Source organism: Dromaius novaehollandiae, chromosome 1 (assembly GCF_036370855.1).
Source record: "Dromaius novaehollandiae isolate bDroNov1 chromosome 1, bDroNov1.hap1, whole genome shotgun sequence".
Classification (NCBI taxonomy): Eukaryota; Metazoa; Chordata; class Aves; order Casuariiformes; family Dromaiidae; genus Dromaius; species Dromaius novaehollandiae.
Window position 1 is genome coordinate 91,131,037 of NC_088098.1, and position 14,760 is coordinate 91,145,796.

At 46.2% G+C, this 14,760-nt stretch overlaps 1 protein-coding gene across 2 annotated transcripts; it reads right to left on the reverse strand.

The window, feature by feature from the left end:
- Window positions 1-2,220: 2,220 nt before the first annotated feature.
- On the reverse strand, window positions 2,221-9,968 carry TEX55 (testis expressed 55). 2 transcript variants are annotated; one of them, XM_026093960.2, is made up of 4 exons: window positions 9,785-9,968; window positions 7,925-8,599; window positions 7,276-7,338; window positions 2,221-6,506 (listed from the first exon to the last, which is right to left on the reverse strand). In XM_026093960.2, the coding sequence occupies exons 1-4, from the start codon at window positions 9,800-9,802 to the stop codon at window positions 6,426-6,428; spliced, it is 837 nt and encodes a 278-aa protein (XP_025949745.1). In that variant the 5' UTR covers window positions 9,803-9,968; the 3' UTR covers window positions 2,221-6,425. The 2 variants fall into 2 exon arrangements, with proteins under 2 accessions (XP_025949745.1, XP_064376229.1); XM_064520159.1 differs by having other exon boundaries at window positions 2,221-7,338.
- Window positions 9,969-14,760: the final 4,792 nt, after the last annotated feature.

The following is a 14,760-nucleotide window of genomic DNA, read 5'->3' on the forward strand; positions in this document are numbered from 1 at the left end:
TCTTCATTTGGAAATATTTAGACTTCAGCTAGGGAAAAAGGTAGGAAGCTATTGCTCTAGAAAACAGGCTGAGCTTCCTTCATGTGTTGTACTCCCTTCCACTATGTCAAACATATGTCAGCATCACGGCATCATACTACATACTAGCTGTTATGCTACCAAGGATTCAAACAATAAGCAAAGTCGATACTAGGTGCCACAGGGCTGAAAGCTGGGTTTTATGGCAGAGCATCCATTGCTTTCAGTACTGTGGAGTCTCCGCCAGCTGGCAACACTGAAGTGGAGGGGAAAAAAAGCATTCATGTAGTGTGCAGGGCTATACCACACTATCCTTCCTGGATCTCCTTGCAAAGAGGCAGGATATTATGCTGAACCCAAGGTGATGCTTAAACAAAAACGGGCTAGATAGATATCACTCTCTGCCCTGCAAAGGGATTCTTTTTGCAATTATGGCGTTTATGCAACTTTGAGCCACTCTTAAAAATCTTTCTCTATCTGATGGCCCATTTACCTGCATTGTAATATATCCATCTCCCTAAATTCTACTTTTATATCAAAACACCAACAGCTCCTCATGTTGGGGGCTATTTGTCTTCAAGGGCTGGTATGACATGTATGCTCCCATTAACAAACTATTGTGCTATTCCATATGTCTTTATTCACCTCTACCTCCTGTTTTATACTAGAAGATAAGTTGAGGGATGGGAAGGAGTAAGGACAGAGGTCACTTCTCTGTTCTTACAAACTCCCTAACACTAATATGGATCCTGGCTCCCCTTTCATAAGCAGAATTTTAAAGTGCTGGACCAGATGATTCCATGATAAGCTTAAAGGCATATCAGTTCAGAGTGAAATTTTCAAAGCTGCCAGAGTAAGCTGGGTACCTCACTCCCTTAGGTACATCACCTACTTTTTTTACTATTGCAAATTGTACCAAGTACCTATGCACCTTTATAAGTCTGGCTCTGTGTAGTCCCCACTCTTCCAAATCTCGCCAGTTTAAGTAATGAATGATGATGAACAAGAGGTTAATTTGGTCTCAAAGTAGGTAGCATCATGCAAAAAAGCAAGTCAGTCCATCTTGTTTGTCTCATCTCATCCCATTTGTTTCTTCCTTGGTATTATTCCACTGCAACTAATGAAATGATATGAATGAAATTAATGAATGACATTAATGAAATGACATGAATATCATTAATGAAATTAATGAAATGACACCAGCAGTTTCTCCAGTCTTCTGCACTGGGAGTTACAGAAAGCTTTCCTCAGACTCCTAGCTGGATATGCCATGGAGATGGCCTTCTTAGTGCCCAAAGACAGCAAGGTCTGTGGTAAAAAAGGGTGAGCTCTTCCCACTTTGGAGGAGAGTTGTATGGGAATCGGGATGATAGATTTGAGGGTGAAAGGAAAAGCCTCTCCACTCATTCATACCAGGTGTTTCTAATACTGACTAAGCACAGCAGCATCTGCAGACAGTTTTCGCTCCGGAATTATCTGTACAGAAATCGCTTGGGATTGCTTTGCTTCTCTAACTTCAGCTGCCCTGCAGTGACATTCCCTCCCACCACCCTTCCCCAGGAGAAGATGGTAAGGGGCTGTTCAGCCAACACATGTTGCCTCAACATCTCAAAGTTTCCCTTTTCATTTGTGTGTGTTGAGGCACAGTCAAGAACTCTTGATTATGCTGCTAAATCAATGCAGCCCATTAAGGCAGTTCCAAAAAAAGGAATGCTGCCACAGATACTGAGATCTAACCATAAAGGAATATTTCCTCTTCCCCCCCCCCCGTATTTCATCTTGTTGTAAGAATGGGCAAGAGAAGCTCCCCCTTGAATAAACCCTGCTTAGAAGGAAGGCATATCAAACAGGGTTTGATCACTTTGCCCTGGTATATTCCCTTTTTGTGCACTCCCACATCCCCCAGGCTTCAGCCTGAGCTCTCTCTTGAGCTCAACTTTTTGTCAGACTTTGCCCAGAGGTTAATTTCTTCCATTTCAGACATGCAAACCCTGACTAGTCACTGCTGCCTACTTCAAGTTTCTCGTGATTGCAAAACTTTGAAATCAGTGGCATTAAACTAGCTTAAAATTGGTGTTACGTAGCAATGATTCATATTTAGTGAATCACAATGAAATGCCTCATGCTCTAAGTGGCTGGCCACTGAAGAGCTATCCTGCTTGTGCCCTCCACCTAACAAAGAAGCAGAGCAGAGACTGGGTGAACTTTTCAAAGGGATATTTAATCAGCAGTTGCAACATTCTTTTGCAATTTGGTTAGAGGTGGTGACGCAGGTGACTTTAGTATTGCTTGGACACCTGAGTTGTTTCAAGCTCTGTACAGAGATGGCAGAAAGGAATCTGGCATTCTGATCCAAGACATTGTTTTCAAGGTGAATACAATTTCTCTGTGGTTAGTCCCTCTCAATCCTGCTTCTGGAGGAATACAAGGTTCACAATAGAAATAGTCTGTGTAGCATGAGACCGTGCTATTTGCCAGCTGAACAGAATAGCATGTTTCTGTGTCAGTTCATGGATCAGCAAATCTTGTCTGTGCAAAGACTACACTTCCTTGGTGCCCAGCTCAAACTACAGAACAAACACCCTTGGGAACTACAAAATATCTCCAGCTTCCCCACCTTCCACTCCATGACCTTTTTCTATCCATTAGAAACACACAGCAATACACAGGTGTGGGTAAAAAAACAAAATACCCCATTAAAAAGAATGCACTTCAGTGCACACACATCTCCACTGTGGAAACGAGGAAAGAACAAACAACAGATGTTAGTCACGTTGCTTAGCACACTACTGGAGGGTATTCAAATATACAGTGACTAGCATGCCATAAGGACTTATATGGAATAGTTTCGGTTACACACAAAGAACTGCTAATTCCTTCAGAGTACCCAAGGCAAGAAATTTAATGACAGTTTAATGTCATGTTGATAAATCTCCACTTATGAACAAGAAACATGGATCCATTGGTTTGGGAAGGAAATTATGGAATAGGGACAGTCACTGTGGAATTAAGACCACAGTAAACATTTCCATTTTAAATGTAACTTTTCTGCCTTTCTTCACCACAGAAAAGCCTAAACACACCCACCCACCAGTGGTATATTAGTGGTGTAATGTGAGGTTGCATTTTTCAGCAAAACCTTGAAGAAAATCACAAAGGACAGCTCTGTTGTATTAGCCTAAACACAACAATCTGCAGAGTTTCTGGGGCATGCTTTTTTGCTTTCATAAATGTAAGTTCCTAGCTTATTTTTCTTGAAAAATGCAGCTCAAAATATAATCCAGTCATCTGAGAGACTTGAGGAGAAGGAAGGGAAAAATTTTCAGAAGGTTCTCAGTGGTTTCCCCAAGCTTTCCTGTCAAAAAAAAGTCCTGCTCAAAGTTCTGTTCAGAGCTGTGTCAACTCCCCACTAAGTCTGTGAGAGCAGAAGGGTCATCCTTGGCCTACTGCCTTCTCCAATCTCTTGTTATCTACACAAAGACAATTACAGGCTTGCACAGCTATCCAGAGTGGAGCCACATTTCTACACAGCTGTTGCTTCTCATAAGAGAGGGACCTTGATCCTAGGAAATTAAAAGGAGAGCTCTTTTTATGTGCACCAGACAAGACTTCTGCCACCATGCAGCAACTTTAGTAGCATGAGATAAGGTGGCTAGGCCACCAAAGGAATATTTTCGCCCCTGAGATTGCTGAGAAATGCTGGGTAGGGCCTCTCATGCAAACTTCTGGCATCTGTTAGAAGAAGGTTACTTTCCAGTTGACTTTGGTTACCTGAAAGAGAATTTAAGGAGCTTTCCTTGCAAAACTCCATTAATGCCAATATAAAGTTGCGGGCATGTCCCTGTAGTCGAAGGACATATGTAGAGAACCGGTACTAAATGCGGTTCTGTCTCGACATTGCTGCTGCCGCCGCCGAAGCACACCAGGCAATGCTGCGCCGGCGCCCCCGGGAGCTGTCCGCGAGGTAAACAACCTCATGTGCCCGCGCAGGGAAAAAAGGCGTGAAAAGGGGCAGAAGAAGGCTTCTAGGGGAACGGCACGTCTGGCACGAACCGCACGTACACATTTGCGATCTGCGCATGAGCAGGAGACCCCCCAGATGCCCCCAGCCCGTTTCTGGAAGGTTCCGAGAGGGTGGACTGCGCACGACAGCTAATCTGCATGGGAAGTGAGGAAGCACCTCCCAGAGGTGGGGCAAGAACCTACAAAAACTGCAGACTGTGTGAATGGGGATGGGGCTTGTTTGCGACGAGTGGAGATCCTGAATGGAGTCAGCGGAACATCATCGGACTCGGAGTGGCAGTAGCTAGTTTCTTTTCTCCTTTTCCAACTTTCTCTATCTTTTCCCCTTACCCTTTTCCCCCTCTCCTTTGCTTTTCCTCACCTTTTCTCCCCACTTCGTGGAAAATAAAGCTAAAAGGTTGTACGATATTTGACCAGTTTTAGCGTCTTAATCTCGTCCTTGGGATCGTAACGAAACCTTCCATATATTGGATCGGGACAACATATCACAGCTCACAAGTTTTAACAAATAAAAGAGAATAACAAAGTACAACACACAAAATGAATTTCCTAGAAAACTAGGAAATTCAGAGCTAAGGCTGTACCCCAAAGCACCTTAATCCTGTTCTACAACAAAATTCAAGACATGCCAACTTCTCTGTCTCTCGGAAAATATGTTGACTAGATACCATAGACATGAAAAGGCCTCAGTCAATATCTCCATGTGATATTGATCATCTTCCATTCATTTCTCCTTCTTTTACAGAGGTGCATTGGCACTTTCCTTGCATTCACAGGGAGTGCATGTACAAGGCCACTTAGAAATCCTTGATCAATTAAATACCAGGCTGAAAAACAATCACTCCCTTTTTTGCATGAAGGGTCCAATTCTTCCACTTGGTGAAGATACTTAGGGCTTTCAAAAGCATCTCAGTATTTCAATGGGACCTAGCTGCCTAAGTCTACAGTAAAACCGTTATAAAACCCATGAAGATCTTATCTCAATCTTTAGGTATCTTCAGGCTTGCAGTAGCTTGAAAACCTTCCCGTTCTATGAATGACAGGGGTGCTTGGAAGGGATGCCTGCTTTTAACCTGGAAACACATGAGTTAGCTAATCTTTGTTGAGAGCCTTGGATAGAGAGGCAGCTCTTCTCAGACACAGAATTTGTATACCAAATACTTGCTTCAGTGTTTCCCAAACTTTTTGGGACTAAGCTCTATCATGGAGTATCACACAACCTAATTGTCAGACTTTTAACTGAAAACAGATAGATGGGAGATAAGTTTCTGTAGTGCTTTTTTCATAGCCCTGGAGACAATCATTTGGGAACACGTTACCATCCATCATGGAATTTGAGCACTTGCCTAAAAAAGAGAAAAGTCTGTGGTGACAGAACAGCTTTCTGGCATCTATTGCACATACATAAGAAATGAAGCCAAAATACCAGTACGCTCTATTGCACATTTCGATAGTCTTCAGGCGAGAGACAAGGAAAAGAAAAATAAACTTCCTTTAGAGGGTGGACACAGACACTTGGATACTATGAAAATGAGGATCATAAGTGTTCTGAGAATTAATGACAGTGCAAATGACATGTTTGCAAAGTGTACTATATCTCTCAATTTCCTGGCCTACCAGAGCTTGTTTTTGGTTTGTTTACTTTTATTCATCTCCCACATTCTGGAGAGGCAATGACTTCTGAAGCCACAGAGTGCCTGCAACTGTTGCTTTACAGCTCTGTTTATCAAAATATACACTTATACTTGCAATGATACAGGCAGGGCAACACAAAAAATCAGGGATGACTAAGGATGAGGCAGCTGGTACCAAGAGGTACCAGGACAGCTCCTTGCATCAGAGGAGCTCTGAGGGCAGGGGGAGAACCACAGACCCAGCTGCTCTCAAGACAGACTTCAAAGTGTTAGATGGGCATTAGCTACTGCATAGCTGGAGATAGTAACCCATCAAAGCAGCGTGAAAAAGGGCTCTTGGTCATCCAGGGCTGCTTTTTAATTCTAATTGCTTTTGTGTTTGTATTGTCTGAGCCAGGTTTCTTTGCACAGAAAAGTAGTCGAGGGGTGGCCTAAATGTGGGATTTGTGCATTTGTATGTATAAACCACAAAAGAATTCAGCAGACCTGCCTTCTCGAGATGTGCCATACACGCAGACATATTCATGAGCTCTTTAAGGGAGTTTGTGCATCCAAATCAATACATGGTTGCAGGATTTAAACCCAAGGGTTGGAAGCACAGCACACAGAATAGAGAATCCAGGAAGCAGAGGTATCAGCAAGCTTGTTCAAAGTTACTTCCACAGACTGCAAAAGCATGGTGCTGGCAAGGCCCTGTGCAACACCACATTAGCAAGGTCAGTTGGGGCCAAAAGGAGTGCACAGGACCTGTCAAAAAAACACCTCCGCATCTTCGTCCTCCTCCAACATTCCCTCCATTTCTGCCTGCCTGGCATTTATCATAGATTGTACCTGGGCAGGAGTAAAAGGAAAAGGGTCATTTGGGGAGTCTAATATCCTACCTCCAAAGCCCAGAACTGACCTTGCCGTCCCTCTGCAGGCTCTGTACACTTCTGTACAAGGCAAACCCAGCAACAAATCACAGAGGCTGTGCTGACTGACTTGAGGGCAGTGAAAGAAAGGATCCCCTCTGTTTCTCTGGCTTCACTTTTTCCTTTAACCTCCTTTCCCCAAGGAGCTGCTCATACTCCTTCTCTCTAATTCACTCCCAAACTATTGCTCACTCCACAGACTTTGAATTTCCTGTGTTTTAAAGCTCTCCCAGGATCAGCAGAGACAGCTCTCTTGAGCAGGGGTGGGCAGGCAGGAGAGACATTCCATCCCAGTATTGGAAGGAAGGAGCTAGAGATGGGGCGCAGGGACACAGATAGGCCCTACCTCTGTCCCTAAACTTCCCCTCACCTCTCAGATAGAGTCTCCAGGGCACATCCACCCCAACCCGCCCTAGGCTCTTCCACATACCCATCCTCCCATACCTCTCCTCCCTCTCCCTTTGGAGCACATGTGGGTCTTTGCACCCCAGGCACTCTGCTCCTGCCCTGTCTCCCTTCTCCTTCTCCTCCTCCTCCTCCTCCTCCTTCTCCTCCTCCTCCTAAGTGAGCAGACACATAGTAAGAGAAATAATCATGGGTTCACCATGTTTCCAGCATGCTCGGCAAAGCTGGCTTTCTGCGGCAGCCCTAACAGACAGTCTCTGTGAAGCCCCAACAAGATGCCATACCTGCAGCAACATGAACTGCAAGGGGTCATCGGGCTTCTTGTACACCAGTTTTTCTGTGATCTCCTGAGACAGAGCGAAACAGAGGGAAAGAACTGTTAGTCCTTAGGAAAGCAGGTGGCTGCTCATTCTGCTCCAACAGTAGCTGCAAAAGCAGCAGACACTGCAGTCTCCTTTCTCCCCTTTTGAGAGCAGGCTTGGGCATTTCTGGCAGCAAAGCACAAAGATGTCAAGTTCAGTTAAAAGCTTCAGAGGATTTTCAAGATCAAGATCAATTTAAGTCCCCTTTTCTAAGATACCTAAGTACTGCTGCTTGGGACTTGGAAGAACTCCTTTCAAAGGGAATCAAAAGATTCCTTTTTCTGTCCCTCTTTTTTTTTTCTTCATCACATGCTACTACCACAAAACAACAGTACTTCATCAAAAAGCACCAACAGTGGGGGTAACATTTACTATATCTCACAAGTTCCTCTTTTCCTAGCATCTCTTTCAACCCCTGAAGATGATCAAGTGTCCATTTCTACAGTTTACACTTAAGAAAGCACAATACGAGGAGGGATCTGGAGGAAGGGATAGCTTGGTACAATGCTCACAAGTTTGGCACAGCTTCTCAAGCAAACCTCTGGATGGAGGAGGGAAAGGGAAATTTCACCTGAAATATCTGCAGAATATTATGTTTCTCCATGTACCTAAGGGAGACTTCCAAGGGGTCTTCGTACACCATTGAATGCTCCAATATTTCACTCATATTATCTGTTGGCATGACTACAGATGCTGATGACCCAGCCTCAGGTGTTTTGGCCCCAGCCTCTGCAGATTCAAATGTGTGTATCTTGACTTTGAAACCTGGCAAGTCACTCACAGATGATCTGATCTCATGTGCTGGTGATTCAAGCACAGAGAACTTGGTGCCATATGATGAAGTTTCAGCTACAGATGACCTGTCCTCATAGGCTAGTGATTCAGCCAGACAAGATCTGGACCCAGATTTTGTCAATTCAACTTCAGATAGAGGTAATTCAACCGCTGGCAAATGCTTCTGGAACGCTGATGATTCACCCCCATGTGAATTCTCTGTGGATGAGGGAAATTCAAATACAGGTAACTGGTCCTCAGATGCTGGTGATTTCTCAACAACCAGCTGTTCTATAGACACCGGCAATTCTACTACAGGTGGCTGGTCTGCAGATGATGGTGTTTCAACCACAGATAAGTCATCCAGTGATGCTGGCAGTTCAACTATAGGTGACTGTTCCTCAGAAGGTTCAGCAGCTGGTGGTGTGCTGGGCTCCTCCACTTCAGTTTCTGAGTTATCGTTGGGCGCTTGCTGAGACATTTAACAAATAAAGGACAAAGAATGAATGTAGCCTTGCACATCAGACACATCACATTACTGCATCCTCTGCAAATATGATGGAGCCCCTTTTAGAGCAAGTGTCAAGCCTGAGGACACCAATAGTCTTTAATCACACTCACTGGCTTCACCTGGGCCCCCACCCACACTCTCTGCCCATAGGCCCAGAAGCTCCATTTAAGCTCAGACCAAAGGCCCTAAGACCTGGTTTGAGCTGTGTTGTGGGTGTGTATGTGCCTGCTCCTTGCTTACTGATTGTGTTTCCTGGGGGGACCCTAACCTCTGTTGTAGATAGCTTTGTCTCTAGTCCCATGTACTGAATGGACTCTGGATCTATATTCAAGCCTTGTGCCTAGTCTTGTATCTTGCTCTGGCTCTGCTGCTCCTGATGGGATGCTCTGGATGGATTCTGGCTCCTCACCTTGCCTTGTCTGGGACTGCTGCTGGACCTGTTATCAGCACCCTGCCCAGGTGCTGTAGGCCTGTGCCTTCTTGGTTGAGGACACTGTTCTGCCTGTGCTGTGGTTGCCCTCAGCTCTCGACTTGCCCTACTGCTTGGGCAGCCCTGATCTTTCTGTTGCCTGATGGCAAGCAACTGAAATTCAGGTGGGCTTCACTTATCTCCCTCGTGAGCAGCTGCCTTGGGACTGTGCCATGCTCCACGTCACTGATCATAGTCCAGTTGTTGACTTCAGGTGCAGTCCTGGTCTGCTTCTGCCTTGCATCTCAACACCAGTAACAAAACTCCCTCTGAGTTCATGGGCCTGGGCTTTTGCTTGCCCGGTCTTCTCCCTTGAAAACATGTTTGTTCTGCCTTTAACTCTCCATATTCCTGTTGTGCATCCCTGGGATGAAATCACATGTAAAATGCTAATCTCCAAAAGAAAGACTGCTTTTCACTGGGAGATGCCTTTCTGTGAGGACAGGACTCCCTAGCCAAAGCGTGGAAACCTGGGGACCACACCTGCTTCTGGGAGGCTGTATGGGGTGGATTAGTGCCTGCCACATAGCATAGGGTCTGCGCTGGGAGCATGGGGCCGGGCGGGGTGGGGACGCGGGGCCCGTGCACTCAGGGTGGGCGGCCCCAGGGCTCGGTATGTGCCGGGGGAGGGGAAAGAGGGGGGTCTCCGGGGCCGCCCCGCCACCGCCCGCGCTCACCAGCCCCCGCCTCTCCATAGCGGGGCAGGAGCGCGCTCTGCCGCTCCCCGTCGCCGACCTCTTCTGCCGCTCGCCGCGTGCCGTAAGCGGGAGGGGACGGTGGCGACGCCCGGGCCGTTGCCGAGGCAACCGGCCACCCTCTTTGTGGCGGGGTCACGTGAGCGGTAGTGCCGCGCGGACATCTTGGGCCGCGGCGGACGGGTGGCTGGGGTGGGGGGCGCGCGGGGCTCCTCCCCCGGGGCTTCCCCATCGAGCTCCCGTCGCTGGGGGAGCGGAGCCGGCGGGGCTCGTTCGGGGCTTCGCCTGGTAATGAGCAATAAGCGACGCTTACGTGTGCGTTGGTACGAGAGGGGCTTTCTGCTCTTCTGGGCTTTACGCAGGTCGTGGCAGTTGGTGCGCTCTGCGGTGAGCTTCCCCAAAAGGAGCAAGCGAGCAGATTGCCGCTGCCTCCGAAGGGAGGGTGAGAGCAGTGTAGGTAAAAGCTGGGCAGAGTTACCGCAGTAACCGGCTTCTGAAACACCCGGGTCATGCTCCGCTGTGGCAAGAGCTGGGATTGAAACAGGAGTGGCCGAAACCCCGCGGGGCACAGGACTTCCAAACTGAGTTAGGCTAACAGATGTCAGTTTTGGAGCTGCTGAGGTGGTGTGTGTTTTTCTGATTATACTTTTGACCTCTTAAGAGGGGAAAAAAAATAGCTTCCCTGCTGCCCCTGTAGTAGGTTCACAACACTCTTGCCCATACACTCAGCAACACTGACAGCTCAGGTCCCCTTTGCTACAGAGTGCTGCTCTGCACTGAGGACATGGGAGGTCATCACTGGAGGTCTTCTCCCTTAGAGCCTCATCTTGCCTCTCCCACTTCCCCTTGGGACTGCAATAGCCCCAGACAGCATGGGCCTGCTGACTTTTTGAGTAGTTTTGTTTGTGTGTGTGTTAACTTGGAAAGACTTTGAAAGATGCTGAGTAACACTTGTAAAAATGTTGAAAGGCCTTAGCAGCCAGCCAGGTGGGCTTTCAGTGGGATTTCAGAATCTTCTCTCAAACACCTCACTGATTATTGCACCCCCATCATGTGATAGGGAGGATTACCGTGGACTCCCTGGTGCTTGTCAATCTTTGATTTGTGGGCCCTTCCAGATCTGCAAGAGATGTGGACCACGGGAGCAGGCTTAAGTTTATAATTGGGGTATTCACTAGTTTGTCTTGTGGCAAGTTTACAGATAGCCCCTGAAGTACATGAAAGCCACTGACCCAGGCACCTTAAAGCCAAAATCATGTTTATTTGGCAGACATGAGTGCATGTCTAAAGTTGCATTTCCATCCCTTGCAGTTATGAAGAAATTTTGCTCAATAAGGCCTTCTGCCAGTCTGTTTGGAAACTAAGCAACATCCAGAAATGGTTGAGGTGTTAGGAGGTCTTCTTCCTGCCCTGCAGCTGGATATTTCTGCGCAGCTGTAACGCTGGCAGAGCTAGATTATTGAGTGTCTAAAAGCAAAGCTGTAAACTGTTAGATCCCAGTCATACCTTCAAGGGGGCAGTGTTTGCTCTGGTAACTGCAGTTGCTGTTCTAGCTGAAGTACGCGCTTGCTCTCTGTTATGTACGTATGGCCAGTTGTGTGCTGAGCATCCCAGTGCAATTTTCTCCACAGCATGACTCCCTGCAGAACTTCTCCCATGTGTTTCTCCTCTCCATCCTTTGCTGGACAGTGCTGAGCAGTTCTCAGCTGCCTGCTGGCTTCAGATAGAGTCCTGTTGTGGGTAAATTTTGAGCCCCATGTCTTCCTTTCAGCTGTGCCTCATTGGTAAACAGCAGATCTCTCTTTTTTCAACCCCACTGTCTACTGCTGGGATCTGGCTGCTGGGGCTGGAAAGCTAGGATTTTATACAAGGAAGTAAGATGAATGACTCCATTAAATAAACATCACCGCTCTGTTTATTCTTTCAAAAGAACAGATTACAAAAACCAGAAGATGCATTTTAAATGCATTAAAAATTCTGAGTAAAATAATGCCTTAAATACAATGCTTGTGTAACATAAATCACATTTGTGGTTTTTTAATCCAGACATAGGGAAAGCAAAAACATATTATTATATCATTATTTATATGGTACCATATGCTAAGTCTGGAACTTAAAGACTTTGGAATAAATAAGAAAACGCCAGCTGCAGATCAGCAATACGCTCCTTTATTGAGAGTCACTCCGTAACTGTGGCTATCATTCCTGCTGTTAAGTTAAAACTTAAATAAATTGTCAGAGAAATAAGATAGCCATTAGAGATTCAGTGTCTGTCTCCTGGGGACACTTCTTCTAACAGCTGTAACAAAGATCTGCTGCTAGTTTTGTCCTAACTGTGTAGTAACTCATTGCTTTTGTCCCTGCAGTATCACGCAGTTGTTCAGTAGAGATGGTTGAGCTGTTAACTATAAATAATGTTGGTTAACAATGTGGCCCCTTCTGGGTTAATAAATTATGCTCAAACCACTCCTGAGCCTCTTTGATGGGTTTCTTGAAACTATACAGTGAAGAGTTGGAACAAATCACTTTCCACAGCCTGTCCACTTTGAATATTTCTTCTTATTTTATTGAGCTGTAAATATATTTTTAAAAGTCCAGTCCTGAAAATACCAGTCCTAAATGCCTGTCACCTATCCAATATTTGGAAATCTTAATGGAATGCACAAGATAAAACACATCAGAAAATGATGTGGTATTGCTTAAAGACACGCAGGGTCCTGGCCAGCACCAGACTGTGGAATCGCTCCCTCTCCTTTATGCAGGAGCCTCTGGCAGGCCTCGGGCTTTCTTGCAGTCTGAGCTTGCTGGGCAGAATGGCAGCTTCATTTGCTACATGATCCAAGAGGCTGCTGCAGCCCAGCTCCAAGATGCTCTGACCTGTGGTTTCGGACAGTTGCAGTCAGCCATAGTCAAAGCCTTCCTGAGGTCTGGAGAACAAAGAGCAGCTACATGGTGTGGACCGGTGGTTAAGAAAAATAGGCTGTGAGGAAGGATGGTGCAGTGGCTAGGGTCCTCGGAGAGACATCTCTGCTCTTCCACATGCTGACCCATTACTCTGGGCAAGTGACACAGTTGCTCCACACGTTGGTTCCTTACTTGTATGATGGGGCTAATCGCTCTGCCTTCTGTACCCAGGGGCGCTGAGAAGGTAAATGCATTGCAAACTAAGAGGACAGCAATATGGAGAAAAATAGCTCTTGCACGTGGTAGGGAGAGGGATGAGATTTGAGGAGAAGAAACTGTCTGAGCCTGCTGGAGTGAGGAAATATTTAGCTGTGGGGATATGGTAGCCAGTAAGGTCTCCAGGGGCACTGGTCTTCAACAGGCCAACTGTGTCTGGTCTGTGTTACACCAAGAGGTTTTGATATGGGCCTCCCTCTGTCAAGAGGGAGGTTGTACTGAAGTGTCTGTTTTCGTACGGTGGCTTTGAGCGTTTATGTGCAGAGGCCAAGCCTCAGCATGCTGTCAAATCCAGCTCTTTCACCAGTAAAGCGGCTTGCTAGGGCCCTCCCTGCATTTCCCAGCAGAGAGCAGCAGAGCCTTGTAGCTGTGTGCAGAGGCTTTCCTCTGCAAAACAAAGCAATAAACCTTCATTGAGCTTGCAGGTTCATGTCAGACCTGTCAAGAGCACTGGTGTGAACAGAGAACACGTGCTAGTAATCCAGAAAATTTGGTGCTTTCCTGAAAATCCAGGTGTTTGCAGAGAATGGTGGGATCTTTTTTGAGGTGTAACTGTCCAGATTGTCTGTCTGTCTGCCTAGTGCCAAAAGAGGATGCCTCAAATGCAACTTCTGAAAGTGGACAAATACCTATAGTGGGTTAAACAAACCTCTTTCACAGATGACTGGGATGGACTAAGTAACTGCATTGTGATCACCTTTAGCCTTATCTTCTCTAGTGCAGGAAAGTGTTAAGGTCTGTGTTTTAAAATACTTGCTTTGGGAACCTGTTTAAACTACTTTAGATTTGACCTTTTCTATTAAAAAAAGTTTCAGCTCTCTTCCTTATTCCTGACTCATTTTATATTGTTATCATGTATGTTATTGGTGCTGAAAATGAATGAAAAATATGAGACACTTAGCTGCTTTGCCAGGGTGTCAGAACTAATTAATCTGTGTGTAATTTAGAGAACATTCTCCAGAGAAATGTGACTTCATCCCCCAAGTTTGGAAATTCACCTCTTGTTCCCTGGAGATTTTAGAGAAAGAAGCCAAATTTGAGATTGTTCTGGATACTTATCGGTGATAGTAACTATTGGTGATATTAACTAGAGTAGCTTCTGCCATTCCATAATTGTCCCATTCTGATTCCTGAAGCCTAAAGCTATGAAAGTTTTATACTTTCCCTTGGGAGATTGTCGTAGACCTCCATAGCAGACCACAAGTGCTTGTGAGGGAGAAGGTTTAAGTTTTCTCACCATTGCTGCACTGTGCACTCTCCTGGCACCAGAGGGAGCGGATGCTCTGTGTTGCTGTGATGTCCACGGTGAACCTTTATCCCATCCTCTCCCCATCAGCTCATGGTGTGTAGGAAATCCCTGAAAGAAGGGAGGGAGGGTCCAGATGTGATATTCACCTCAGTAAGTGGTGCTTGTGGAGGATATTGGGGGTAAGGATAGCAGTTAAAGATAGCAGATAGTGGGAAGGTCTGTGTTTGCCTGATCCCTCCTTTCTGGGAATACTGCCTTATTCCTGTACTCCACTCAGCTGTGACCCATCCTTGGCCAGGGGGCAGGGAGGCAGACATGGCGCACACGGAACAGCCTTTTGAAAGGCAAATGTGTCCCACAGTGACAGCAAGAGCCTGGGTGACCCTGTGAAGGGGTCCATCCCAAAGAGATTGTCATCCTTGGACACTGGTGAGTGGCTTTCTGCATTCCTCAAAGCCTCGTGTCCAGAGTACCTCCTCCTTCCTCTTCCCTGCCTCCTCTTTTTCCGCCCCCCATCACTCAGCCTGTA